Source organism: Numenius arquata, chromosome 9 (genome assembly GCF_964106895.1).
Source record: "Numenius arquata chromosome 9, bNumArq3.hap1.1, whole genome shotgun sequence".
Classification (NCBI taxonomy): Eukaryota; Metazoa; Chordata; class Aves; order Charadriiformes; family Scolopacidae; genus Numenius; species Numenius arquata.
Genome location: NC_133584.1, coordinates 607,583 through 634,461, shown reverse-complemented (window position 1 = coordinate 634,461; position 26,879 = coordinate 607,583). Strand labels below are relative to the sequence as shown.

Sequence of the window (26,879 nt, the reverse complement as noted above, 5' to 3'; positions counted from 1 at the left end):
GGTGGGCAGGGACTCACCTGCCTGAAACCTGTGCCTGGTGCTCGGGGGCTTGTCTCCCCCTCCCTTCGGCTACGGGTCTCCAAGGTGTGCTCATGTTTCACTTTAAATAGTTTTGTTTCTTAGCCAAAGTTCTCTTATTCCCAGTAAGACTTTTTTTTTTTTTCCTTGATGATATTCATTTGTTAAACTGCTTAAGACTAATTCACTTGCTGTTTTTTAAAGAAAGGGCAAAATTGTATGAATTCCATATTTCAGGATACTCATCCATTAATTCATTTCCTCTTATCATTTGGAGCTTAAATTCAGACTTGTAGTGACCTTAGTGCCTTCAGAGATCTGAAGTTATGTGTTACATATTTCTTATTCTGCAATAATGAACTTCTCTATGAATTTTTTAAGAAAGATGGTTTCTCTTTTATACAGTGGGAAAGTTCTCATAACCCACTGCTGGAAGGAAGTGGTAAAAATGTTCTGGGGCTTCAGAGGAACCTGGGATTCTCAGCCCTGTCTCAGAGGGTTAAAAATCTAAAGAACTAAGGGAAGTTAAATACTTCTTATTTTTGTAATAGGTACCCATAGTTTCATCCAGTGGCCTTTGAACTTGTGAAAAGTTTCCCATTTCCTTCAGTTAGCATTACATTAGGCTTCTAATAAAATACTCATCTTAATTTTAGAAAATTTTAATTTTAGAAAAAGTATGTAAATTATTGTTAATTCTTTAAATGAGTATAAAGTAAGAAAACTATCATATAGGATCACTTATGGTGGTCTTGTGATTTTAGTAACTATTCTGGTAATAAGAGGAATGTTGGCACAATAAAATCCCAACCCAAATACTTGAAACAGAAATATACTTTTGTTTCTATGATTTTCTTAGCCATTCAGTCCTCTGCATGCTATAAAACTCGATAGGCATAGTTATAGCTCTTGAATGTTTTCCTTGGTTGAGCAATTAGATTCTTTCTTGCAGTTTTTAAGGCTTGTAGTTGGCCCAGGACACGGAGTCATCTTAGCTCTCTTCTCTCTTGTGTTGGAGACTCCCAATGTGACCACAGTCGTGTAATTTTAGCACTAAAATTGAGCAGATGCTATTTATTAGAGACTTGTCGTTGACTTTTATTGGAATGGGAGCTTCCTCTGCACTTCAGATTTCTCCTCTATACACGGGGGGTGATGGTGTTTGCCTCAGAGGTCACGTGTGGCAAATGTTTGAAGGCTGTGGAGCTCAGTATTGGTAGGAGGCTGAGAAATCTCTGGTAGAAGTTACACACAAACGTCCAGGGTAGAGCTTGTTCTTTCTGTGACACAAGTAAAGAAAGCCAGAGAGACTGAGCAGGTGGCAGCTGCTGATAACACCCTGACAGACTGCTGGGGTTCATTTCTTAAGTCAGTTGGAAGACTTCTGCACTATCATGGAATAGTGTATGTCATGTATTTCTGTGAGACACTCTGCAAACAACATTTTTTCCAATTCTGAGAGAAAGGTGAGTATGAGCCTATGCATTCTTTTGAAGAAAATATTTTTCCTTCTGATACTGGTTAAACATCTATGGGAGTTTTTTAGTCTCACGGTTATTCAATTTGGAATCCACTGACAATGCTTGAGAGTTTTAATTGCTGAGCTGATTTCAGTTTAATTTTTGGCACAGCCACTGCAGGCATACCTATACTCCATATTTTATTTTGGGTACCTTTCCTCATTGATAAAAAAGGCGAGTGTTATGTTCTTAGGAGGAGGAACTAATGCATGGAAAGTCATGCATGGGAACCAGGCCAAGATGGAAACACCAGAAAGGCCAAGGAGTTCTTTGATTTTGCAGGGTTATATTCACAAGTCCAGAGTTTGTAGTAAAGAAATAATAATCTCTGTGTATGTATGTTGTGGATATGCTCTACTTTGATAGATGCCCTGTGTCCTGACTGATGAGACCAAGTCATATGACTCTGTCCTTCCACTTCCCAATGGCACTTTTAGGCATTAGAGCAAGCTTTGGTACGCGTGTCTTACAGGCCTTTATTGTCAGAATATTTAAAACGTGTACATCCCTAAACAGCAAGAGTGAGATGTCATAGAAATTAGTTCATTGTTCTTTAGCAGAAGCTCTTTCTGTCCATATCCAGCCTTGTGTGCAAACTGGAGTCTCTTCCTCCTTCTCTAGCAGAGCATTCTAACCTCCAAGACAGTATTTTGCAGTTTATAGAGCTTGTTACTACATATAAATGTTAACAATAAAGATAAATACTTTGTCATTAATAAGATGAGCTATGTAGTCAGAAGTATTGCCTCAAGGTAAATCTGAATTTCTGCAAACTGAAAGCTCTCTACTGAGCTTTACTTCTTGTAAGAAAATTGAGTCTATTCATTTCTGCAGGTAACTGTAGTGCAGATTCCCTGAGTTATGTTTCTGTCACTGACGCTGGCTTAATATGAAGTTATAGATGAGTAGTTTCAGTTTTGTGTCCTTGGTTCACCTGCCTGTAAAATGGAATTATAATCTCCTGCCTTTGAGGGATCTCTTAGATTGCAAACTGTTTCTGGCTGGGACTGATTGCTCTGTGTGCGATGGTTCAGCCTACAGAGCAGTCCCTTCTGGGTGGGAAGCTGAGATTCTACCTAGGGAAAAGCTTAACAAATCAATCAGGATAAACATTGTATCTTGTTTGTTTGTTTTGTTAATCCTTCTGAGATTCTTTTTTGGATGAAAAATGTAAATTTTACAAGTGTTTTCTCTTTAACAGTGTTGCAGATGCATGGGATTGTCTGCTGGGATATGAAATAGGTGCCCGTGAAGCTGGAGCTGGGGGGGGGGGGGGGGCTGCTCAGAAACTCTTGTGAGTGTTCTGCTCTGTTGTTTGGGGGGGCTCTTTTTTAATGTTGTGAAGGCTCTGTAGGCTAGTCCTTAATCCCAATCATTTGTGCTTTAACCCATCCCAGAATGCTGGTATATATTATTTTGTGTGCTAATTGAATACTGCCAGATGAGACAAAAATGATCATCTAAGATGTAGGATAATAGGGAATTCATTCCTTTTCTCTCAGGTTGCACCCAGGAACAGCTGCCTGTGTTTTCCTGGGATCCACTGACACACGCATGGACATCCACTGACAGGAGCACAGAGGGGATGCAGGTGACCACATTATTTAGCCAGGAGCGACTGTGGCGTTGCTTGTGCTCACCCAGGGCATGCACTTCATATCACCTCATGTCACAGCAACCGGCACTGGCCAAAAACCTTTGTTCTTTGCACAGCAGGAGACAGAAATGAGAGATTGCACTGAATTACAGAAATATATTGATTCGTTTCTTGCATGCCTCTATTGAAAGTGATTAGATTATAAATTACTGGTTTGTTTTGGTGGTTTTTTTGCAGTAAATAAATAAGGAAAATATATGTGCCTCTATTCAAAATAATATTATCTTGTGCTAGGTACTTTCATTTAAGAGCTTTTGGTAAAAATTGTTTCTGAGTCTTAAGGAGTTGTTTATTTGCTATCATATTCAATGTTTATTTGTAGCTCATTCTATTGACTATTTTAAAAGTAGCAAAGTCAGGAAAATCCTAATTTCCAAGCAGGCTGATACTATAGTATTCAGTGACCACCCAGTTACTGGTATTTTTGCTTTGCTTGCTCTGTAGCTTGTGTTGCCATTTCTAAGTATATTCTGATATACACATTTAGGTATAAAAGACTATAGGTTAGGTATAAAAATATAACTATATTATAGGTATAAAAGACTATAGGTTAGGTATAAAAGACTATATAGGTTATAAGACTACAGGATCTTGTATGACATTATCCCTTTTATTTCAGCAGGAATTTAACAAACAAACTGCTGGTTTCATTTATGTATTAATAACAAATACAGACTCAGTCAAACAATGACAAGACACTTAGAGTTTCAGGACTTCATTGGATGTGATATTTTGTGTATCTTGAGCTCAGAAGGGTTTTTTTCCACATTTCTGGCCAAGATAGATGAGTATCATAAAGATAATTTTGCAGTATATTACACAACTTTGCACCCCTGGGAGCAGGTTTTTTGCTGAAATCACGTTGGCATTGTGTTTGTTAATTCACAGCGCATCGGAGTTGTCTTTGCTAATCCACTGGGCAAACCGACTGTGCATCTTTCTGCAGAAGGAAAAGGGAGAGCTGTAGAGGAGTGGGTGCCTTGGCGCTGCTGTTGCCATAGAGCTGCCAAGGAGGAAGAGGCTCCGCATGGATTTCTGCTGCTGCTGGAGGTAAGATGAGGGCATAGCACAGCCTGCCAGGGGGAGGGGAGGCAGAGGGAGGGTGAGGAGGAAGAAAGTCCGTGTCCTTGGTGTCTAAAAAAGGAAATTCAGTTTCAGTGTTCCTGAGCAGAACTGCTGGTGCAGAAGAACAAAGCTCTCTCAGTTGTTTAGGGTAGCAAGAGTGATGAGCAAGCAAACACGCTCCCCTGCTTTTGGGAGGAAACACTGCAAAGAAAGGAGGGAGAAGAGGAGTGCCTTTACCATTTAGAAAATACTCACTGCTGCTTCGAGAGAGCTGCTTTTTGATACTGCTTTGGCATTAATATTGTTCCCCTGGGTAAAGACAGCTGTGAAAGAACTCAGTAGGTAGATAAGCAAGAAGAAAAAGAGGTGCCAAAAAATTCAGCATAATGTTGAGCTGATTAATTCTGTCTGTCTGTATTAAAATGTGTCAGTTGTTACATTCAGCTGCACAGTGCTGTGAAACCTTCCACGATACAAGTGAAATTATGGCTTTTGTGGTAAGATTGTTAGGATAAATTGATCTGTTATCAACCTTTTATTAATGATCTTTCATCTTTTATCTAAGTAGATGTCTTTTGAGTGAAAACGTATAATAAATAACTGAAAAGTAAATATTAGGTACTCGAGAATACAGACTACAGAACTGCCATCAGACATTCTTTCTGTGGAATCTCTTTAATGGAGTGAACTTTGTAGACTAAGACACTTCATGATCATTGCAGAATTATCTGCAAAACACCTATCTGAAAGCTGCTGCTGCTGTTTCTGCATCTCTCTCGCATGTTCTATATTGCAGGTTTTACTGTCCTTCCCCTGCTCCTTCTGGCAGTCTTCTGGCTCTTTTGGAGATGACAGTGAACCCAGCACAACTGCCGTGTTTGCATAGTGGGGCCTTGAAGAGAACGAAACAGCCTTTAGAGGCTGTGAAAACAGTCTTAGCTATGCTGATAATAGTGTGTTGATATTGCTTAACCCTCTGGCTGCTGTACTATTGAGTGTGCTGGGATAGAAAAACCCTTCTTCCCAATTTCTTCTTTTGTACTTACCACCATTTATCAGATGGTGTCTGACTGTTTCTCCTGGAGTCTGATTGAAGAATGGGTCAGAGTGAATTTCTCCTACAGCAGCCTGTTAGCTTGATTGGGAATCAGCAATTCAGGGGGTACAAAAATAAAAGCATATTAAGGATTCAGATTTTTTTTTTTTAGCATTACAGTCTCTCACTGTGCAATTGTTATTCTTTGAGATCACAGCACTTAACTCATATCTTCCATTTCCCTGGAATGAATGGCACTGGGTGGGATATATTGATCGTGAATACATCAATTGCCATTTCAAAGGTATGTCATAAGGAGTTGGATGTGAAAGTGTATTTTTACTAGTCAGACTCATTTTGTGATTCTGACTCATATTGTCAGACTCAATAGCTGCAGGCAGTTTTTCTGCAGTCTTTAGAACCACTCTTTTTATTTCCTAGAGGCCCCAATGCAGTCAGTGGTTGGTGACATCCTGTTAAGATCTGCATGGGTCCCTTGAGCAAGCACATGAAGATCAAGCCTTGATCCATGATTGAGGCAACACCTGGCAATAGAAGTGGTTGTGTCAGCAAAGCGTTTAGTCATCTTCTGCTCTGAACAATTATTAGTATCTTGCTGGAGTGGATAATTGTGTTAGCACTGAGTTCCGCAGAGCATTAAGCGCTGTGATTCAGAAGAGTTCACTCGACTTCTGGATCAAACCAATTTGGGTTTTCCAGAGGTCTGAGGTGATTATTCAAACAAGTATGACTCGGCATAATAAACACCTCTGTGCAGAGTAACTGTTCAAGAAGAAATGGATGGTCCCTATGCAGACTAAAATTTCGTTGCCTTAGGTAAATATTTAGTGGAAGGTTGGTGTTGCAGTCTTAGATTAATTGTAGGTCATTCTTCATTGACAAAACCAGGCAGCCAGAAGCACAGTGTTGCTAATTGACAGGTTATTCTCAGAAGTTTGCAAATAGTCTGTATGTTCATTGGTTCCAAGTGGTGGGGGTTGATACATATTTACAGTACAAAAGAGAAGAGGTAGAATAGTGCTAATCCAAAATGTCTTGGCTGATGGACTGCGGCCAGTGTGTGGAGCGCAGATGCTTTAGAACCTTCCCATCAACACTATCCCTGTGCTGGGCTGTCAGCTACCACCAACAAATCCAGCAACTTTAGTGAAACTTTCAGAGGCGTCTTGGTTGTCTTGTGGTAGAAAAGTAACTTATTCTGAAGCTAAGTGAAGCAGAGGAGTTGCTTGTAAATCTACTGACCTGTCCATACATTTGTATGGAACTCTGACGAAAGAGGCAATCTGGTAGTTTATGCTCGTTTTTCCTGCTTCTTCCATCTGATTTATATTGTGGTGGGTGGTCAAAAGAATATGGAACTGTGGCAAAGCATTGCCCCAAACACTCTAATCTCTGTATTTGGGCCAGGAAATAAGCTACCAAGTCACTAGGGCTGCTGCGGTTAACGCCAGGACCTGCACCAATTCCCAAAATATCTCAAAATGTAACAGCTATTTTGAGGGTTCATGCTGCCCGTAATTACCTTTTTCTGCTTGCAAGGAAGTGCTGCACTGCTCAGTGTCCATCTCAGCCTCTTCCAAGTGGTGTCAGTTTTTTACACTACAGGCTTTGGCTGAGTGCTCTGCGGCCAGATGTTTGGAAATGCTGAGTACCTGCAACGCTGCATAAAGTTAATGGGAGCACAGGCTTCTCAGCACCGTGGGAAATCAGGCCTCTGTGCTCAAACAAGAGATTTTAGTTTAGCAGTCACAAGACTGCTTAAATGACCAGTCTGAATTCTAGATACCTTCTGGAATGGGTTGGGTTGGTTTGTTTTGTTTGTTTTGTTTTGTTTGTTTTGTTTTGTTTGTTTTGTTTTGTTTGTTTTGTTTTGTTTGTTTTGTTTTGTTTTTCAAAGCATATTGCCAATACTTGATTGGTTCCTGGGAAGTTGAGGTGTGTCCTGTTATATCCCTTGATTTTTACTAATTTTGTGAGCATTACTACTCTTTTAGTTAATATGTAGATAGTAGAACAGCAGGCCCATATGAATGAATTCAGCTATAATAGATTTACTTCTCTTTGATATTTTATGGCATTAATCTTTTTTCTTTTGGATTGAATGGCAAGGAAATAACTTCTGCTGACATGCTTAAGGGTTAGAATAAGAATTAAAACAATGTTCCTTTATTGTTTAAATTTCTTTACATGTGTCTGGTGTATTTTTCAAGGTACCAAACTATAGTGTTTGGGGCATATAGGTCAAAGCCTTTCTTTAAACATGCTATAGGTCCCCCTGTTCTGTTGATGAACATTATGTTCCCCCCTTAAAATCAATAATCCTCTGTTTTTGTCTACCCCAACTGAGTTTTTTATAGTAATGTAAGTTTCTGTTAGAAATCTGCCCTCCCTGGTTAAAAGGTACATCCTCATTCATGCCCTGCCTTAGTCAGTTTTGTTTGTTCACTCCCTTGTTTTTTGCTCACACAATTATTTTTTCTTTTTGAGTGAAGACACTTGTTAGGGCTCCTGTACATCCAGTGGCAGACAGAGTCATCCACTGAATTTGTGCAGTAACTTCTCACAAAAGATATTTTGGGTTCAGGCTCTTCAGTTTTAAAACTAATGTACTGCTTTGGCATGACTCTGGATTCTGTGGGGAATTCTGATTCTCTGTGACTCACTTTGAACTGAAACAGCAAGTAGTTTGCTGTGTGATACCAGTAGTTTAATGCCTGATCTTCAACTCCCAGATGAGCACTGTCAGTGTTTATGGCAGGAGAGAAAAAGATCACTATCATGTTTATAATCCCTGATACTCCACACTGCTAAGAGTTACTCCCTTGGGGCTTATGTTTGGGTTCTCACCGAGCAGCAGGTTGAACCCAGCTCAGGAGCAGCAGTAATACCAGTATTCATTGTAGCAAGATGCCTTACCCAATTAGGAAAACCTTCACTCAGTCGTCCCTAAAGAAGCCTTCCTCTTCTTTGAGAATACAGTGGAAACATGGTGTTATTAATTACATTTTACCAAATGAACTTCACTTACAGCTTAATCAAAACTGTGGCAGCTGAATTCTATTAGTGTAATCTTGTAAACACAGCAGAATTGGGAGCTGTGTGAGTAGCTGGTCACAGAACTGAAAATATCAATCCCCGTTTATGGTGGTTTTTTTTTTTTTTTTTAGAACCTTTGAGGAATTTGTATCCTGGATTTGGTACAGCTCTGTCTACTCGACAGTGGCCAAGCAGTGTTGTCATTTCTAATTCTGTAGCTGCTTAGACCCATTTTATCTTCAGAGCTCATATGCCTAAATTGGGAGCAATTATCTTGCTGGCTGAGAGACCTGAGAAAACAATGAAAGAAGAGGGTTCTCAAATGCCAGTGTTCATCACTATTTCTTTCCCATTTCTTACATCTTATCAAATGCCAGTGTTCATCATTAATTCTCCCCATTTCCTGTTGTCAGGTGCCTGCACATCTCTCCGGTGGCCAGCTGCACTATGTGAACGTAGCATTAGGGGATGATTGGTATTGCTGAGTGTGATTAAAAGGTCATTTCTGAATGACAGCAAAAATCCAACAGGCTATCCATAGTAAAGCTGAAGAATTTTTCATATATCAGTTAAAACACATGTTTTGACTCATTGTCCCAGAGGGAAGAAGAGAGAGTACATTAAATCCAGACGTCTGCAGAGTGGCCATCAGGTGGCTCTGGATCTCAGCAGTATCATGAACAGAGGCTTAATTCAGACATATTTGCATACCCCAAACTCCTAGTTCTGATTATCTGTATCAATAAGAACGCAATTTTTCCACTGCAGGACTAGCTGTTATTTTTTATGTTTGTGAAATTACACTTCGAGCATTATTTATACATCTTGCTCATAGTAAGTAACTGGCAAACTTTATGCTCTATTGATAGAGCTTAGTATTTAAAAGAGATTGCACGGATGTGGTGGTGTTTTCTACAGTGCTACTAACCCAGAAGAAATGCCGAATGTTAGGCCTACTAAACCTCTCCCGGCAATCACAAATCACTAAGTTGGAGATCATCAAAACCTTGTGGCAAAGTATCTGCCACCTGGTGGCCAAGGAGGAGAGCACTGGCTCTGCAGAGTGCCCAGTGGGATTCCAGCAGCTCTTCAGCAGCAGGGCTGAGACAGGCCTGGTCAGTAGTTTTCTGACAGCATATTTTTCCATCAGAACGTGCTGTTTTGTTATAATTAAAACTTTCTGTAGGAACATGTCAATGAGAAATTGACATGTTCCATTCTAAAAATATCAGAACATTCTGTTTCAAAATTTTAGACTGGAACTCTTAGCTTTTTTTCTTATTCCAGAATTATTTTTTTTTTCTTTTAAAGTAATTATTCTTTACATTATAAAAACAAGAAGTTTAAATTTTCATCTTGGTATTAAACATTAATGAAACTTCACATCATCACTGTAGCACATGGTAAATTCAAGGCAGTCAAGAATCCAGGAGCCTTGTCTTTTCTTACCCTGCTCTGACCATTCGGTCTGTGGCTCACTACTTGTGGTCCTGTACATGTGCTCTGGGGTGGGACCGTCTTCATTCAGATGAGGGAGATCAGAGAGACGAAGAAACTTTGTTTTTCCCATCTTTATTTCTTCTATTGTAATTTTGCACGAATTACTTAAATTGCTACAGTAATTTAAAGAAAAACTGCTTTGAGCTTTTGCTGCTTTTAATAATACAGTATACACAAAGAATTCCCAATTACAGCCAAATATTCAGAAAAAAGAAAAGCAAACAGCTAAAGATGACTCTCAAGGCTTCCCTTTGCCTAGCTTTGTAAGTTTAGTGCTTGTCATGTGCTAAAAAGAAAAGATAGACTTTGCATTTTATCCTGCAAGAAAAGGAATGAAAGAAAAAAATGCAGGATTTGATTAGCGAGAGGTCCAGGATTTATTATTTTTATATCTTTCCTTTAGGTGGGGCTCCAGCTGAGTTGTATAACTTCTTACAGATTGGTAACTGTTTTCAGAAAGAAAGTAAGTACAGTGCTTCTGATTATGTATCACCAGCCATGACAGATAATTATCTATCTATCTATCTATCTATCTATCTATCTATCTATCTATCATATGCCTATTATCATCAGGGCTGAGTTCTTTTGACCACAGTGTGAGTGTGGTCATCTACCATGTGAGCTGAGGAAGTCACTGAACACAGGAGGCTGCTGACGTGCGTAGGAGCCAGGCTGTGGAGAGGGAAGTGTCCCCACAGTGGCAGGGGATGGTTAGAATCATAGAATTCATTCAGGAAGTACAAGTTCAGGCCTGTGATGTGTAGGAGACTGTCCTCTCATGATTGCAGAGACCCTCCTGCTCAGGCAGGTCTTTTGCTTTTTATTTTTGCTCTTGTCCCCCGCTCTCCAGTTCCTGTCCCTTTTTGGTCCTTGACCGTGCTACCTCCACTGTGTCACTTCTCCATCCCATCCACTCTGTTTCCATTTTGGCCACTAAATTGCTGTTTTCTTTTGCTCTTTTCACCTCATCCATAACATTCCACCCTGCTTCTGTCTTTTCCACTTCTGTGTCTTCTGACCTTTCCTCGCAGCTATCTTGTCTTTCAAGATCCTCCCGGACCTTTCATGCCAAGACCTCTTGATCCTGTGGTTCCCTCTGTTGCATGTTCTCTACTTAGCCTTCATCGCTCTAGTTCTTCCTCACCCGATGGTGGGGTGATGGTGGTAGAAGGACACATGCCAGCTGCTGAGTATATAGTCTTGGTGCCGCAGCAGCCCCAGCAGTTGGGATGAACGATTTCAGAGAATACCCTTTCTGTCTCTGGAGCTGTGTTGGAGGAGACTTACGCTGGGCTTTCAAACAATGTGGTCTTTTGCAACAAAATTGGTGAAGTGTTACTATTTGTAGCGCCTTAGCTTTCAATAACTTTTTATGGGACCGAGTAGTGGTTCAAACTGGTGAACTCATCTGGCATGAAAGTATTTATTTATCGCTGGGTGTTTTTTCAGCTGAATGAGTTATTGGATCCATACAGAGGGAAAACATATTTTAATTTACCAGAAATATTAAATTTTTAGCTAATGTACCCCACCAAAACTCAACCTTTGGTAAATGTTCAGAACAGAAAATTTAGTCCAGTCTCTAAACTGCACACAATCTAATAATGGAAGAAGGCAGACAAATTTTATGTAACCCAAGTGTTTGCAATTTTGTTATCTGATCTGTAATATTTGTGCACCTCTGCTACATGGAAATCTGTCAATCGCAGTGCCTCTACTGTGTAGTTAACATAATGTGCATAGGGAATAATAAAGCTGCTTTATTTAGGATTGTCTCAGCTCTCCCTGTTATCTCATTCAACAGAACAGCCTGCTAGTAATATTAATTTATTTAAAGAAATTGTCAGGTAAAACAGGTTCCTTTATTTTAAAAGATTCACTCCAGTAAATTAGAGAAATAGTATTTCAGATATCTAAGAAAGGTACCCTTGTTCTATATTGGCTTGCTGTTTTTCTTGCCCATATTTGGTTGGGATTCTTCATGTGATCTGTGAAATTCTTTGTGCCGTTGTTCTAAACAGGGGGATTTGATGCAGGGATTCACTTTGTGCTTATAGCAACTTGAGGCAGATGAGATACAACTTTAACTTCTGCAGCAGAAGGCTATTGACTTGCCTGGTCCCTTTACTAGACTGGTTCTGAATCCCTGGTGCCATTGCCTGATTTACATCTTTGCAAATATATGCAAATACAGAGTATTGCTGTTTGGTCTTAGGTCTGCAGAAGTGCTGCTGACCTGCTTGAGTAACTTAGTAACAGAATAGGAGCCTTTCCCTCCTCATATTTTATTCATTTCAAAAGGCAGTATTTTTCTTATTTTTCTATGTATAATTTCTGAAAAGGATGCTGCAACGTTTGAGTTATAGTAAAGCATCTGAGAGATCAAGGTCTTTCTCTCCGCTTTGAGGAGGTGTTGAGTTTTCTGTTGCTGGATCGGTATTTTCTACTGCAGAAGGCAAGAGATCCTCATTTGTGAATTCTCTGGGAAAGTTAGAAGAAGCTGGAAGGTCTATAATCTGTTTCCATGGTTTTCCAGGACATCTGGGGAGAGGAGATCCTGCGCGATCTGGCAACCCATTAAATAAAGAAGTATCAGGAGGAATTAGTGGTTCTGCAGGCGAACTGGTTTCCTCTCTCGCAACCCCTGGATTAACTAGCTCTGATGCTGTTTCAGCACTGGACGATGGGAGGGTTTTGCTTTGATTAAAACCCCTTTCATCAGACTCCTCAGAAGATTTGAGGTCTGGATGTTTGTGTTTACCATTCCTACTGTGTTTTTGATGCCCACACCTATGGCCCCTTCCGTGCCCACAATCAATTTGATGCCTATGCCTTTTGTCAGACTCGTGATCCTTTTTATTTCCATGCCTGTGTTTATGCCCATGTTTATGCCTGTCTTTATGCTTGGGTTCACCTTCACCTTCTGGTTCCTGTCCACCATCTTTTCTCGTTTCTTCACCAGGTCTTTCCTTTTCTTCTTCATTTTTATCAGAGCATGAAATTCCAGTTGGCTGATCCAGTACAGCAGCGCTTCGGAAAGGTGTGAATCCAGGAGGCCTTCTCATAAGTAGTTCCTAAAAAACATTGCAATAATAATCATATGTGTTACATGAACGAGAACAATAGCTTTAGGTTTGGGAAATTCAGAAGTTGGCTCATTGCAGTACATGAGTCATTTAGCGAAAATATTACCAGATTTTTGAAGTAAACTAAATAGTCTTTTCTATCTGTGAAAAGCATGGAAACGTAAACATCCTCCCAAATAACTCCAGAGTATTTTAGCAGTTATATGTTAAAGGAAAAAATTATATATCACTGAAATTCTGCCAGTTTAACATGGGAATGAAATTGTGTACTGCTTTTAATTTATGAACAGTATAGTTGACTAAATGTCTCTGCGCTTGTTAGAGTATAACACTCTGATGTATAAAACCCATTATGCTAAAGGCTAACACATCTCTGGGTAGTCTCAGTAGTCTCAATACCGGAATATACAAAAGATCTGCATCATTTTGTTATATGAAATGTAATTATTCAGTTTTTTGTTTCTAGATTTGACATATGCATTTCATAAAACTGCTTAGAAATAACACATACAGGTTCAAGCTGATAATCGAAAACATTCCGCTATTATTGAGTAATCTCCATTTCCCCATCCCTGTTCAGCTAGAGGACAAAGGCTGAATGCCTGGTGTACTGCCACTCTCCAACGTGGGTTTCATTGCTGGCTGATCACTGTCTCCCTGCAAATCAGAGTTGTTTGGGTTGTGGCTAACTTTGAAAGTTGATATAAATACAATATTTTAGTGAAAACAAAGAGGAGAGACATTTATTAGTTGATACATAATGAATGAATAGGTAGCTGTGAAGGTACTGAGCCCAGTGAAGTTATGGATTATGAATGCAGGTTAATCAATTTCACTTTATTCAGTGTATCTTCTCTTCTTCATTGGGGAGCTTGGGAGTCCCTGCATTTATTAAAATACCTGAAATTATCAGAACTAAAAGAGTACTGATGATAAAGTTTTATATTGCATTCTGAAATGTTCAGGCTTGCCCATGTTCAGGGCTAGTTAATAGTGGAGCTGGGCAGGAGGGAAACGGAAAGATCTTCCTGCAGAGGTTGACAGCTCATGGCAGGAGATCTGCTGCTCTGCTAAACATGAAGAGATTCGCAGATGCTTTTGAATGCTGTGGGGTATAATTATTGTATTGCCAAATATATTTTTGTCTCAATTTTTAAACCTAGTAGGAATAGTAATTCAAATAAGCCGATGTGGGTCAATACTTCAGAGCTCAACTGATAACACAGAGGAGTAGCCAACAGGCAGGATGGTCTCTCTGGCCTGTTGCCTTCGTATTTCTGTAATCACTGCTGTCCACTGGCTCACCTTGTGGCGAAAGGTTGCTGAGGTGAGAGGGAGGAGTGTGGCATTGCTGAGGTGGTTAAAATAACTATGTGTTCCTTTGGCTTTGGTACAAAATGTGGGATAATTTGGAATGGATAAAGAATTTAATGACTGCCCGGGTTCCGTGCTCTGCTTATGAAGCTGGGTAATGAAGAGGAATCATACCATTGACCGTCCTTTAGAGCAGTTCACCTGCGGAAGGATTTTATTGTCCCATGGGATCACGTGAATTTGTGCTTCACAGGGCAGTGGTACCTGTTGACAAAACAAAAATTGACACATTAAGGCAACAGAATATCAGACACAAAGGAGGAGTGTTGTGCATGAAAAAATTATGATTTTTTAAATAATACTCTGAAATACAAATATACTTGAAACTTTACACTAATATCTATGAAATCCATCTTAGAAATAGAGGCTTCTGTATTGGGACACATCACTGCTTAGGTGTTTGAGGTTATAGAGTGCCATGTGAACACTCTAATTCGACTTTGGATTGGAGATTGGATCTTGAAAAATTGGATTTTTCATCTCCAGCACTTTTGGAGCACAAACTATTTAATCTTCATGATAGTTCTAACAAGTATTGTTTGTTGATGATATTTCTCCTACTAAAACTTGGGAAATTGAGATAGAAAGAGACTTTTTTTTCCTATTCAGTGCCTGCTGCACAAGTAACAGAACTCAGGATGTGATTTTACTGAAGTGTTCACAATTTTGGGTGCAAATGAACTTGTCCATTAGGAACATTCCAGTTGGCAACATCATCGTTACTTACACTGTCTGATGTGGCTTCACAGTCTTCAGTAAATTTTTCAAACTCTTTCTTTGAGCAGTTTGTCTTCTGGACTGTGAATGTTAAATGGTAGTTTTGTCCCGCAACCACCTGAAAAGTCAGCAAGAAGGTTTTCTGTGGTAAAGGCATTTTATTGAAAAGGGTTCACAGAAAAGAAGGTTTTCTAAAAGCTTATACTACTTATGTGCTACAAGTCCTACCCATCGGGACAACGTATGTGAAGAACAATATTGAAATACTTGGCAGCAAACCTATCTGCTTCTAATCAACTTATTTACTCCATTCTCAAAAATTCCAGCATTGGAACTGAAGGAAAGAGGTCAGAATAATATCAGGCCCACAGTTTTGGCTTTGTTTTATTGGATACTTGTAGTAATTTCATTAATAACAAATGAAATCATTAGAGACACCGCTGTAGAGAGCCAAATATGAGGTAAGAAAAACGGAATGTGAGTAAAATGAAGTGTGTGATGAACTGACTCAGTTGAAAATGAACATATTTGCCAAATGCATTAAAGGGAGAAACCGCCTGGGTTCAAGAACGTGCCTGGTACGAGGTCTCTTAGTAGTTTTTACAGAGTTTAAGATAATATATCTTGCTTCAGAGACAGCAGGCAAAACATGAAATTCTGTCTATTTTAAAAATGTGTGTATGCTAATATCAATCATAATATGAAAAGGGAGAAAGAAGAAAAACGTTTGAAAGAAGAAAAGAGATTTAAAGGAAGAGAAAACACAGATACTACTGGTAAGATAACGTGAGCTGTTGTTTTAAGAAAAATACAAAACTCAAGAGATGGGAGATTTTTAAATCACTTCTGGATGCAAGCCAAGATGGATAACATTTTGCAAGAAAAATTGCCTGGATATTTCAGTTACCACATGTATCAGCACTTAGAGAAAAACATTATTTCAACTCTAAATGCAAACTTTAGCTAACATTCAACTGAGAGCAGTAACACTGCCTCCTCTCTGTGGTATAGCCCAACCTGAACTGTCGCCGTTTTTATTTCTCCACCTTTATAGTAGAAGTCATCGTTGCTCTCCGAATTATACTTCTCCATAGAAGCTTTCAGCAGGTCCTTCAGTTCTGGACTGTCTTTTGGGATGCTCTTTGGACAACCAGTGTGAGTGGCAGGAATTACCGTCTCTTCAACTGGAAGAAAGCAACAGTTTTCAGATCTAAGTAGGAAAAGATTCAACGTAGATAGAGACTGGGGAAAACAATCAGTTATAAAGCCCTGCCTTCTGGAACGCTTTGAGTTTAGTACGATCAGTGTTATGATATCTTGGTTGTGTAAAAGCCCTCCATCGCACCTAGCATCGCATTGGACCCTTCACCATAGTTTTCTCCCAGAAACGAGAACTGTGTGTACCGATTGCGGGTACTGGCAAATAAAGAGAGGGAACGCCTGCATGGATGGAAGGACCTGAGTCAGGTGAAACCAGAGGCACGTGTTATTGGCAATGAATGAGGGTGGTGAAGAATATCATTATCATTTCTTGAAGAAAAAACAAGCCTGGATGGGTGAGAATGTGGCACTTCCTACATGGAGTAGTGCTGTACTCCCCGCTCTGGAGCTGGGATAATCTGTGTCCAAATAGATGGCTGGAGGAAAATGTAACAGCAAGAAAATGATTTGGGAGTTTGACTGTAATGAACTATTAAATTCTAAGTAATTTATTTACTGGGGAACAAACCCCATCCTCTAACAAATCCCCTAGCAAATGTAAGTATAGCCATGCAATACGAACTGAACAATGAGAGTGTCAATAGTGAATTGCCAATTTTGGACAAGAGCTTGAAGTCCTCAGTTCCTTTGCCCTTGAAAAGAATACACTGGAGCTCTTTGGAAAGTTAGAAGTTACTTATTTAAACAATGGGATATTAACTCGCTTGTCATTGTGGTGGAAAAGATATAAATTTTTGTTATACTCTTTGAGTTTGTATGTGTTACTCTCCAAGTGAGACTCGGTACCAGCTCCATGTCATAGAAACAGGATACAAATGATAACATGGAACTTCCAGCTGCATATGAAATACTTATGGGAAGTAATAAAGTCTGTGGCAATATTTCATTACCGGGCAGTGCTTTTTTGGTCTCAGAAGAATTATATTCTCTTGGTATTGTGTGTTTTCATCTCTTGCATTTTTATTTTGTCTTTTTTTACAATTGTAAAAGAACATTGAAAATTGCAGCACCTTTTTTTAGCGCCTGTGACATACCTGGGAGCTTGCACTGGTGTGCAGTATCTACAATCTGCCTGTAAGGATTTTCGTATGCTTTGGCATCACATTTACCTACACGCTGGAGTACAAAATGCAAAACAACTTCTTATTATTTAGAAATAATGAACAAGCTCACATCCTAAATACCTTCCTGCTAACGGAATCAGTCAAGCTTACTACTAATAATTCCTTGCTTGCTTCCTTCCTTCCAGGGTGCAATTCTGGTCTTCCCATTTCAAAATGAATAGTGCAGAGCTGAATAAAGGTATGAAACCACTCCCATGGGAGAGGTTAAGTCCTAATTCAGCTACTTTTCTTCCAAAATATGTCTTTAAGCTTAAGTAAAAATAGTGCTAATTTTACTTACCACTTTTTGGGTTGTATCTGAGTAACTCCCTGAATATCTGGATAGGAACTTCTCAAGGGATTTATTATCTGGGTGGGACTGTTTAGATTCTGTAGAATAATCTGTAAACGTTTCAGTGACCGGCTTAGTCACTGATCAGGAGAGGACGAGGATGTTCCAATTGCATAAACAGACAGTTTTCTATAAGCCTGGATTTAAACTTCATTCACAAAGTGAAGCAAGACTACAAATATTTTCTTGAGTCAGATCTCAATGATTATTTGTAAATATGATATTTTTTTGATAAACAGATTTTGAAGATTACTTACACCTCTGGAAGTGGGTTTGCACTCTGGAGTTAAATCTTGAAATTGGTCTTTGGAGCAATTAGTCTCCTCAATTTCATATTTGATTTTGTAATTCCATCCAGCTACCACCTGGAACAGATATTTAGGAGTTACATTATGTAAAGCAATACAAACTCGGAAATTAAACTATTAAACGTGATTAGCAAAGAAAGCAAAACTACTCTTCTAGTGCTTCCCATCCATCAAATTACTTTGCAGTCATTGAGCCATAGGGTATTCATGGACAGCAAATAAAAAATCTTGTGATACAAGAAGTAAATTAAGTCATGCATATATTAGAAGTGCCCTTTGCATTTGGATCCCGTGTCTCCTGGCAGGGCTGCAGCCCCATAATGCTGGTTTCTTGCCCTCTCCTCGCAGGTATGGGTTAGGTGTTATTCCCCGTGGCAGGAGCTGGTGGAGATAGATGGCTGTGCTGACACAGCTTGGCACGTCCTGTCTCCCTGAGCGTGGGGCATAGTAAACCAGTCTCTGAGTAATGTACCTGTGTATGCTGGCATCGTTTGTTATTGCCTGTCCTGCATTTATCATCCCCCGGTAACTCCGTCTGCCCTGGCTCTACCTTCCCCTGCCCTCTGGCTGCTCCGATCTGTGACCCTTTTTTGCATTTTCTCTCCAGGAAGCAGTTCGGTTTTCCCCACTGTGGCTACAGCTTCTCACCCGTGAAATCTTTCTGTGCCAGTGTTGGGTCAGGTAGTGTTGGATTAAAAAGGGGAAATAAGAACCAAATGCAGGAACTTCCCATCCCAGCTTGGTTAAAGCGGAGGGCTCTGACCTCCACTTCTCTGTTGGCCAGAAGTGACAGGATGGCTCTCTTTCCAGCGCTGGATTGCAGTCTGTCTGTGACATTTTGTCATGTGCCTTAAGTGTTGTGTCTGCTGGCTGAGAGGGTCCTTGCCATCAGTAAATAAAGAGGACAGTCTGCATTCAATCGTGAGTCCAATCGACAAGAGACCAGAAGAGGCTTTTTGGCAGAGTAAATACATACGCATTCAAAGAAAAGGGCCCGTGTTTGGTGTCAGGTTATGTATTAGCTAACAACTAAAGGAGAAACTCTGCTTCCCAGCAACATTGTGCCAGTCCATAGGAGAGCCTTTCCCAGGGCAATAATTGCCGCATGGAATGCCAGCTGACACAATTTCTGTGACCCGAGCAGTCGTTTCTCACAAAGCAGATATTCCTGTGTGCAGAAACCCTTCAGCAAGTGACATGCTGGCTTTTTGGGTTTTCTCACCCATTTTTCCTGGGATTTACCCCTCCTACAGCACACAGCAGCAGCTGCCGTATGTGTCCTATAGCACTGCAGCCCCATAGCTGCCTGCTGCTGCGGAGCAGGAGGCGTCTGGGCAGGCTGGCACAGAGCCTGGCAGGGATCTGCTCTGCTGGAGCTCCGGGGAGAGCCTGGTGGCACAGCCGAGCCCCTCGAGGTGGCACACCATGCCTGTGTCAGCACTGAACGCCAATAAACAGGGGCTAAACGCTGGTTAGATGCGACCGCAGATAAAGAAAAAATGTTTGCTATTGGTTTGTAAAGTTGGCAGCTCTGAAAATCCAGTAGGTAACTGCTGATGAGTCCTTACAAATGAAGAGAATTATTTACAGGTTCTACACTCTATATGCATAGGCCACCTTAAAATCAGAAATGTGTACAACAAACAACCAAGGTACCTAGTTTGAGGGGGGGGTGTGGTAAAAATCAGAGAAAAACCATACACAAACCTGTATTTGGGCTTCTTTTATTTCCACAAGCTTAAAAAGGGCAGTCTCAGCACTGTGCTTGTTAAACTTCTGGATGACTTGTTTCAGGATTTCTGACACTTGCAAATTGTCACTCGATATGGGATGGAAGCATCCAGTACAGGTGGCCTCAGTCACTGTTATCCTTGGGGTAGCTGGAAAAGAGACAAACCAAAAAACATAGGCCTTTGTGTAAAACAGCCTCAGGTTCTAGTCTTTCCTGTCTGGGACTGAGGGAAAAGGTTCAATGGGCAAAAACCTTTCCTGTTTCTAATTGGAGCGATCAGCAAAATTTCAGTTTCAGGACCTGCAAAGGCATTCATTGTGTTTAGAAAGATGTTTTGTTTGCGGTGGCAGGGGCCACCCATGCCGTTTGGGTCCAGGCATGGTTTCAGCAGCAAACTTCACCCAGAGGGGCGGGTTCAGGAGTCACCGCATCTCTGAAAAACCTTGGCTGTGGTTTTGCCGTCACTGGGGAAGGGTCATCCCTGCAGGGAAGAGCCAGTGGAGGCTACAACTAAGGAGATGTTTGTCACAGTTCTCAAAGCTGTGTGCAGCCCACACTGTCCTCCCCACGTTCAGGATGGGACTGAGAGGAGTGTCTTGGCTCCCCTGAGCTCCCTGGGGACGGTGGCTGCACTGTTCTGCTGGGGGGGTTGGACCCCCTGCCAGTCCCTTTGGCTGCCAGTCACCACTTGGGGTTACCTTCAGCCTTCCCCAACTGCATTGGCTGGGGATGGACAAGCTTGACGGGGATGCTCAAACTTCTGTTTCCTGCTACTAATCCTATTAACTCTCTTTCCTTTCTAGTAATCATGGATTGGATTTTCATACATTAATTTTATAGTTCAGTACATAAATTAATTTCATGATTCAGTGAGCTTCAGAATGAAAGTGGGACAATATATGGTCTCTGTGGAATTGAAGTAAAATCTGTGTGCCTGATCCTCGGCTGGCATAAACTGGCTTTAATGGAGTTATGCCAGTTTGCACCAGCCAGGAAACCAGTCCAGGGTCACCGTGATCCCCCAGTCCCACTAAGAAGGCAGAACAGCAGGGTACCCAACGCCGTGGGTGGGGAAATCCCTCACCGTCAGGGGCTGCTCTTCCACTCTTTGAATCCTTTGGGCTGGATTTCGGCCCCCCGGTACGTTTGGAATCTCTCAGTGTAAGCAATACTGTTTAGTCTTAGCTCTCCAGGGGGCACCTGGACAAAGTCTGGCCCTTCCTATTTCTAGTATCACTTATTTTGTCTCAGTAATGACAAATATATAGATCACGGAATCACGGATGTTGCAGAAAAACGTGACCGTGTTCTCAGGGAGTAATGACATGGGAGATAATGAAACAAGAGCACGCCCGCTTCCGAACCGACTCCGTCTCAGCATTTTCGTAAGTGCTCAACAAATGTGGATTCTTTTTTCAGAGTTACTATAACGTGGTAACAGAAGATGAGCTTCTTATGCTGGATACGTGATTCATTTAATTTATGTATATATTTTTTAAGCTTTCTAAGCAGAGATTCACACAGCGTCTCCCCTGGGCTCTCGGCGGCAGTCACACACCTCACTCACACCGGCAACTAGAGGTCCCCATTGCCCTGCCAATGGCGCTAAGGCAGGCGGCCTTTGTGCGGCACAGCGCTTCTGAGTGTCCTGCAGTTCCAGAGGGACACTGCTGTAGCTATAGCTATTTAGGCTTTAAACGAGCTAACTAGGAACGAAAAACAAAGATAAGGTACAGAACATCTCAGAAACCATGGTAATTATTTCCGTGGTTGATATGCTCTTGGCTCCCTGCTACCAGTTAGATGGATATTTGAAAACTTGCTTGTTGTCTTGCACGAGCACCAGACACAGGCACAGAGAGATCTCAGCTGCAAAGCTTTGAAATGATGTGATCTGTTTCTAGTGAAGGAAATGACTATGTGAACATAGTAGTCGTAATAGTATTTTGTAAATAATTTCTCTTTGTTCTTTTTTTTGGTTGGGGGTAAATATTTGTTTGGGTAAATGTTAACAGAAATAATTTAGTCATTTTCAGTTGGGAGAAAATTAAGGTACGTTTTTGTCACGTAAAGTTTTTTACTAATAATCTCTGGCATGTTTTTATACTTGAATAAGTAAGGACAGAAAATTAAAGTGTGACAAGTTGTATCTAGTCTCTAAGTTATGGATATGCTTTTGGTCTTAAGCAAATTCATTTTAAGTCGGTGTGATTCCGGTGTCTGAGGAGACTCACGGCACACTCGTGTGCGGGTTCTCGTTGCCCCAGACAGACACTGCCAGTGCTCCACTGACTGACCCTCTGTGTCTGCCACAGGGAAGTGAAAGTCTATCTTTAACGTGTAATTGCTTATGGAAGATTATTTATAAATGTCTGAATGGGATGATAAGGAACTCCTGCCTTTAAAATTACCTCAATATTATGTTTTTCCCATTCTTATTTGTGAACGTACCTGTTGAATGTTGCCCCAAACAGTTACATACCTGAAAAAATTTTGCAATCTTGGGAAACATTACTTGTTTTATCAGCACTATTCATGTGAACTCGAGCTGTGCATTCTCCCGTTCCCTGCAAACACATAGGACAACATTTGTCTTAAATCTGCTGAAGAAAAATCCAGTGCTAAATATTCCTCTGGCTATTGAACAACGCTGACAGTTGCCAATTCAGTTTGGGGAACAAGCTCACGTGTACATTTGTAGTCGTGTCTACTTTGTTGCTTTGTTACGGGAAAAGGAAGGGTATTGTTGATTGTGAGGAGAGTACCGGGTGAACTGGGCAGGTAATTTGAAAGATTGCTTTGTATTGTGACTGATGCTTATAAATTAACTAAAGAATTTACAGTCAGAATAGCAGAAATGAACACATCCTCATAAAGTCTGTATAAATTGTGTATTTAGCTAATCTCCTCTCTGCTAGATATGCAGCAATGACCACGGCATTTCACATTGATCCAACGGATATTATCACCGTCACCCCTTTCTTTGCCCTGTGTGAGATCACGGTGACTTCACTGGAGAGGTGCCGTGCTCTGCACCCTGCGTGTGCCCGACCGTTCCTCCCCCAGGGGCTCTCGAGCAGCAGGAGCCACCCGTGCTCGGCCCTGCTAGGAACCCGCTGGTCAGTCTGCTCCCACACCGGCTTCCGTGCTGGTACTTTTGCTGGTGCAGATCTGAAGTCAATTTGGTGATGCAAGTTGGCATTATACATTATTAATAGGAAGTTTTACAGCCCTCACGCTCTCACAGTGCGTGTATCTTATGTTGAATTTATTGTGAACCTTCATATTGAAGTGCTGAAATGTTCCCTTCTGCACGTATTCAGGATTATAATGCTAAACTCACAATTATAATGGCTAGCTTTAGAGTTGTAAACATTTCTCTACCGTACTTTAGTCCTAAAAGCTCTCAAAAGCAATACAGCTAAAATAGTTACATTCTCTGCTGTATTTTTCCCCAGGTGACTGCAGTCCTGTTATGATGCCGATGTTTCTGTACAGAGAACTTGTCAAGAGGACAGATACTTACAGCCTCTGCAGGTACTTTGTAATCACAGTCTTGCCAGAGTTTGTTTTCCTCGATGGCACAAGTGGTTTCTTGTATTCGATATTTCACGTAGAATTGTGCGTCAGGACCCACCTGGATAAAAACAATATGCATGTCATCATTTGCATAGTAATAAATCAGTGAAAAGACAAGAGCTTCAAAAGGTAAATACTTCCATGGGTTACATTATATTTTACAGCATGGTTTCAGATTAGCTGCTGGTCTCCATGCAAGGTCTCCCAAATCCTGGTAGTTCAATAATTAACTTTTCTAATTATATTACTGAGCCCTTACCTACAGTTGCAATATATTGATCCAATAGATAGGGTATGCTCAACTACCTTCATTGTGACTTGTGGTACCAAGGATTTAAAACCAGGAAGAAGTGGTTAGGTTTTACACTCCTATCCAAACGTACTGCAAATAAGCACATTTGGGTTGCTGCTTGGATAGTTAGTGTAATTACCCGCTTGGGCTGGCTGGCTCCCCCACTCTCACTCTTGGCCTGCTCCCAGATCTGTCTGCTTTCCTTCTGCCAGCTCCGTGGGCAGCCCAGAGCCATGAGCAACAACCCACAGGCAGCCTGGCAGTGCCCAACTGTCCCTGCTCTATGGGAGCGGGGTATTCCAGCCGCCCCTGCTCTATGGGAGCCGGGTATTGCAGCCGCCCCTGCTCTATGGGAGCGGGGTATTCCAGCCGCCCCTGCTCTATGGGAGCCGGGTATTCCAGCCGCCCCTGCTCTATGGGAGCTGGGTATTGCAGCCGCCCCTGCTCTATGGGAGCTGGGTATTGCAGCCGCCCCTGCTCTATGGGAGCGGGGTATTCCAGCCGCCCTAGCTCCCGGGCATGTGCTCTGGAGACAGCCTGGGGCCGTGCCTGCAGTCTCCTACAGGCATTAAGGGCTGAGCTGCTCATGAGGGGAGCCTCAGGAATCCCCTCAGATGAAATACAAGGTGTTAAGCAGAATTTGGCCTGGCCTGAGGAAGCGTCTCTGCTGTTGGTAAATCAGCAGGGGGCATTTTCTCCTTGCTGTAAACTGAGTGAGCCTGTGCCTACAGGTGATGTTAACACACCGCAAGGTTTCATCCTTTAGAGGAGATACAAAGCCAGAAGTTACTAATCTTTTACAGCCACTAAAAACGCTCTGCCAATGTGCCTTTTCAAGTACAAGCACAGGCAGTTGCCGTGCTTTAACACTGGTTATCCTCAAGTGATACTGCTGGGAGAATTCAATGATAATTCTTGCCTTTGTGGTACCAAGAAAGCAAAGCTGAGCTGGTGTGGGTGGAATATACTGGATTTACACTGGTGTAGACACAGAATTATATTCTGTGCTCTCTCAATTCCTGTTGCGTATTGCTGCTGCTGCGAAGAGCTGTCGAGGTACCTGATATAACAGTTGCAGGTTGTAAAAGAGGACGAAAGGGTCTCTAAAAATATAATGGACTTAATCCTCAGCAGGTATAAATTGGCATTTATGGAGCTGCATCAGATCATACTATCTGGGATGTGGACTTAAAAAGAGCCAGATCCTGTTCTCTGTGACAGTGTTCTAAATCTGCAATAAATCAGCTCAGTGAGTAAACAAAATAGGTGAGAGAAGCCATTGTTTCTGTGTGTTATTTGTTGTTGCTTTATTTCATTATTATTATGAATAGCTGTGCCTTTAACTGGGGCAGGCTCAGTCTTTCACCAGTCAGCTTTTATGTTTTATTACCTTATCAATAATGAATGTACATGAATATGTAATAACCAGCTATTTAATTAATGCATTCAACATTCTGAGACTAGCAAAGAGTAAAATCTATACTCTTTCTAGAAAAAGAATAACGAATATGAGGAACTCTCTAATGCAGGTTCCTTTTCTCTGTTTTTCACTTAACATCATAATCAGATCAATGATTCAAAGTAATAAGTGATTCCCACCTCAGATCTTTTAAGAAAAGGAAAGACGGATATCTAGAGAAGGAAAGATGAATAATAATTGCAATAAATATGTGTTTTTAAAAATAAAACATTGTTTAAGATAAAATACTGAAACTAGTATCTGTGCTTTGGGAACATCAGCCAAAGGCAGGTGGTGGTACAGCCCTGCTATAAAGATGTTTGCACTTGGCCATTGTTAAGGACGTGTAGTTCAGTGAAGAGAGTGGGACTATTCATTTGTTGAATATTAATTGTATAAAGGGTTTGCCAGATTTTAGTCTTTGTAACTACATGCTAAAACCTCCCCAGTTTGAAACCAGGAAAAGCAGCGGGTAGGAGCCAGGAGATGTGGGTAGTTTATTGTAAGGCATTTAGCAATTCATGTCCCCTTTCTGAGGTCAATTTCTATCTGGTAAAAGTGCCTCATGATTTTGGAGTGCAAAATATTCTCTCTGACACTGGGTTTCTTGTGTTTTACAGCTGAAAATCCAATCCAGCAGAAAAAAAAATGCTAATGTTGTTTTCAAGTAAAGTAATGCTTGTCATTATTATGGTAATACCATCTTTGTATGCCTCTCAGAGGTAAATACTCTTTTGTTAGATTAATGCTATACAGAAGGACTCCAGGCAAAGGATCATGTTTCATTCTTTTTCTTCTGTAATTTTAGCTGTCACCCTATTTGACTAAAATACCACCTAGTGCTTTTAGATAGATCTGTGACTCGGGACTAGTGTCAATCAAATAATAGTCACAAACAGCTTATTCAGAGTATTGCCAAATTTTATCAGGTCATTCTTTCTTATGCATGGTACCAGCTCTTCCTAAGTCAAGGTAATATTCGGGTTTTTTAGTAAGTGTGGTTTTGCCATTGGTCTGAAAACCTTCCTGCTGATGGAAAGGGGTAGAATTCCCAACAGAGACAGGAGAAAGCGGAGTGGACTAGTAAAACAAATTGTATTAGTGATAGGAATTTTCTATTCTTTAGTCCCTGCATTAATAAGCAATCACCAGCACAGTTCCCCTGATAAGAACATAATACACATCCCTGCTTGTCATGGTAACAACTATCTTCCTGTGCAAGCCATTTCTTCGGTTTTTTAAGACATTTTTGGAAGACACTTTGCTGTCGTGCTTGCTCTCTTATGAGCAAGATGGAGATGAATCCGAGTCAAAGTGCATAAACAATTCCAACTTCTTTTCTTTTGCAAAGTCTACTTACAGTTCTCTTGGCTTCCGTCACCATGTACAGAGCAAATTGATTACCAGTCGCTCTCTCTCCATTGTATTTCTTCAGTGCTGCATCGACAGCCTTAAAGACATCAGGGTCATCACAGTCCGAAAACTCAAAAGGAAGAGGGTTGGCCCTACTGGAGAGAAAACTACAGCAGAGCACTACTGCAATGAAAGGTTTCATAACTGGACAAAAACGGCCTCTTGAATTAGAAGGCTCTTCAGAACCCAAATGGAAAAGGAATGCCTGAAGGGGCTTTAGTCACCGCTTCTGTTTTTCAGGAGCAATAGCTGAGCAAACAGGGTAAGTTGTTGGGGTTGGCTGGTTCTCCCTGTACCCTGTTTATACTGCAAATAAACTTCTGGGTTTATCTAAATAAACTTTGTGTGGTCACCAGGATGACACGAAGGTTATCCACCTGCCATCAAGAT

General features: G+C 41.0%; 1 protein-coding gene across 1 annotated transcript; it reads right to left on the bottom strand.

Moving 5' to 3' along the window:
- Positions 1 to 12,213: 12,213 nt before the first annotated feature.
- Positions 12,214 to 26,631, bottom strand: KNG1 (kininogen 1). The gene is made up of 10 exons (XM_074153828.1): positions 26,437 to 26,631; positions 23,273 to 23,383; positions 22,229 to 22,313; positions 19,722 to 19,894; positions 17,964 to 18,071; positions 17,286 to 17,367; positions 16,048 to 16,214; positions 15,041 to 15,148; positions 14,428 to 14,517; positions 12,214 to 12,927 (listed from the first exon to the last, which is right to left on the bottom strand). The coding sequence occupies exons 1-10, from the start codon at positions 26,629 to 26,631 to the stop codon at positions 12,214 to 12,216; spliced, it is 1,833 nt and encodes a 610-aa protein (XP_074009929.1).
- Between the last annotated feature and the right edge of the window lie 248 nt (positions 26,632 to 26,879).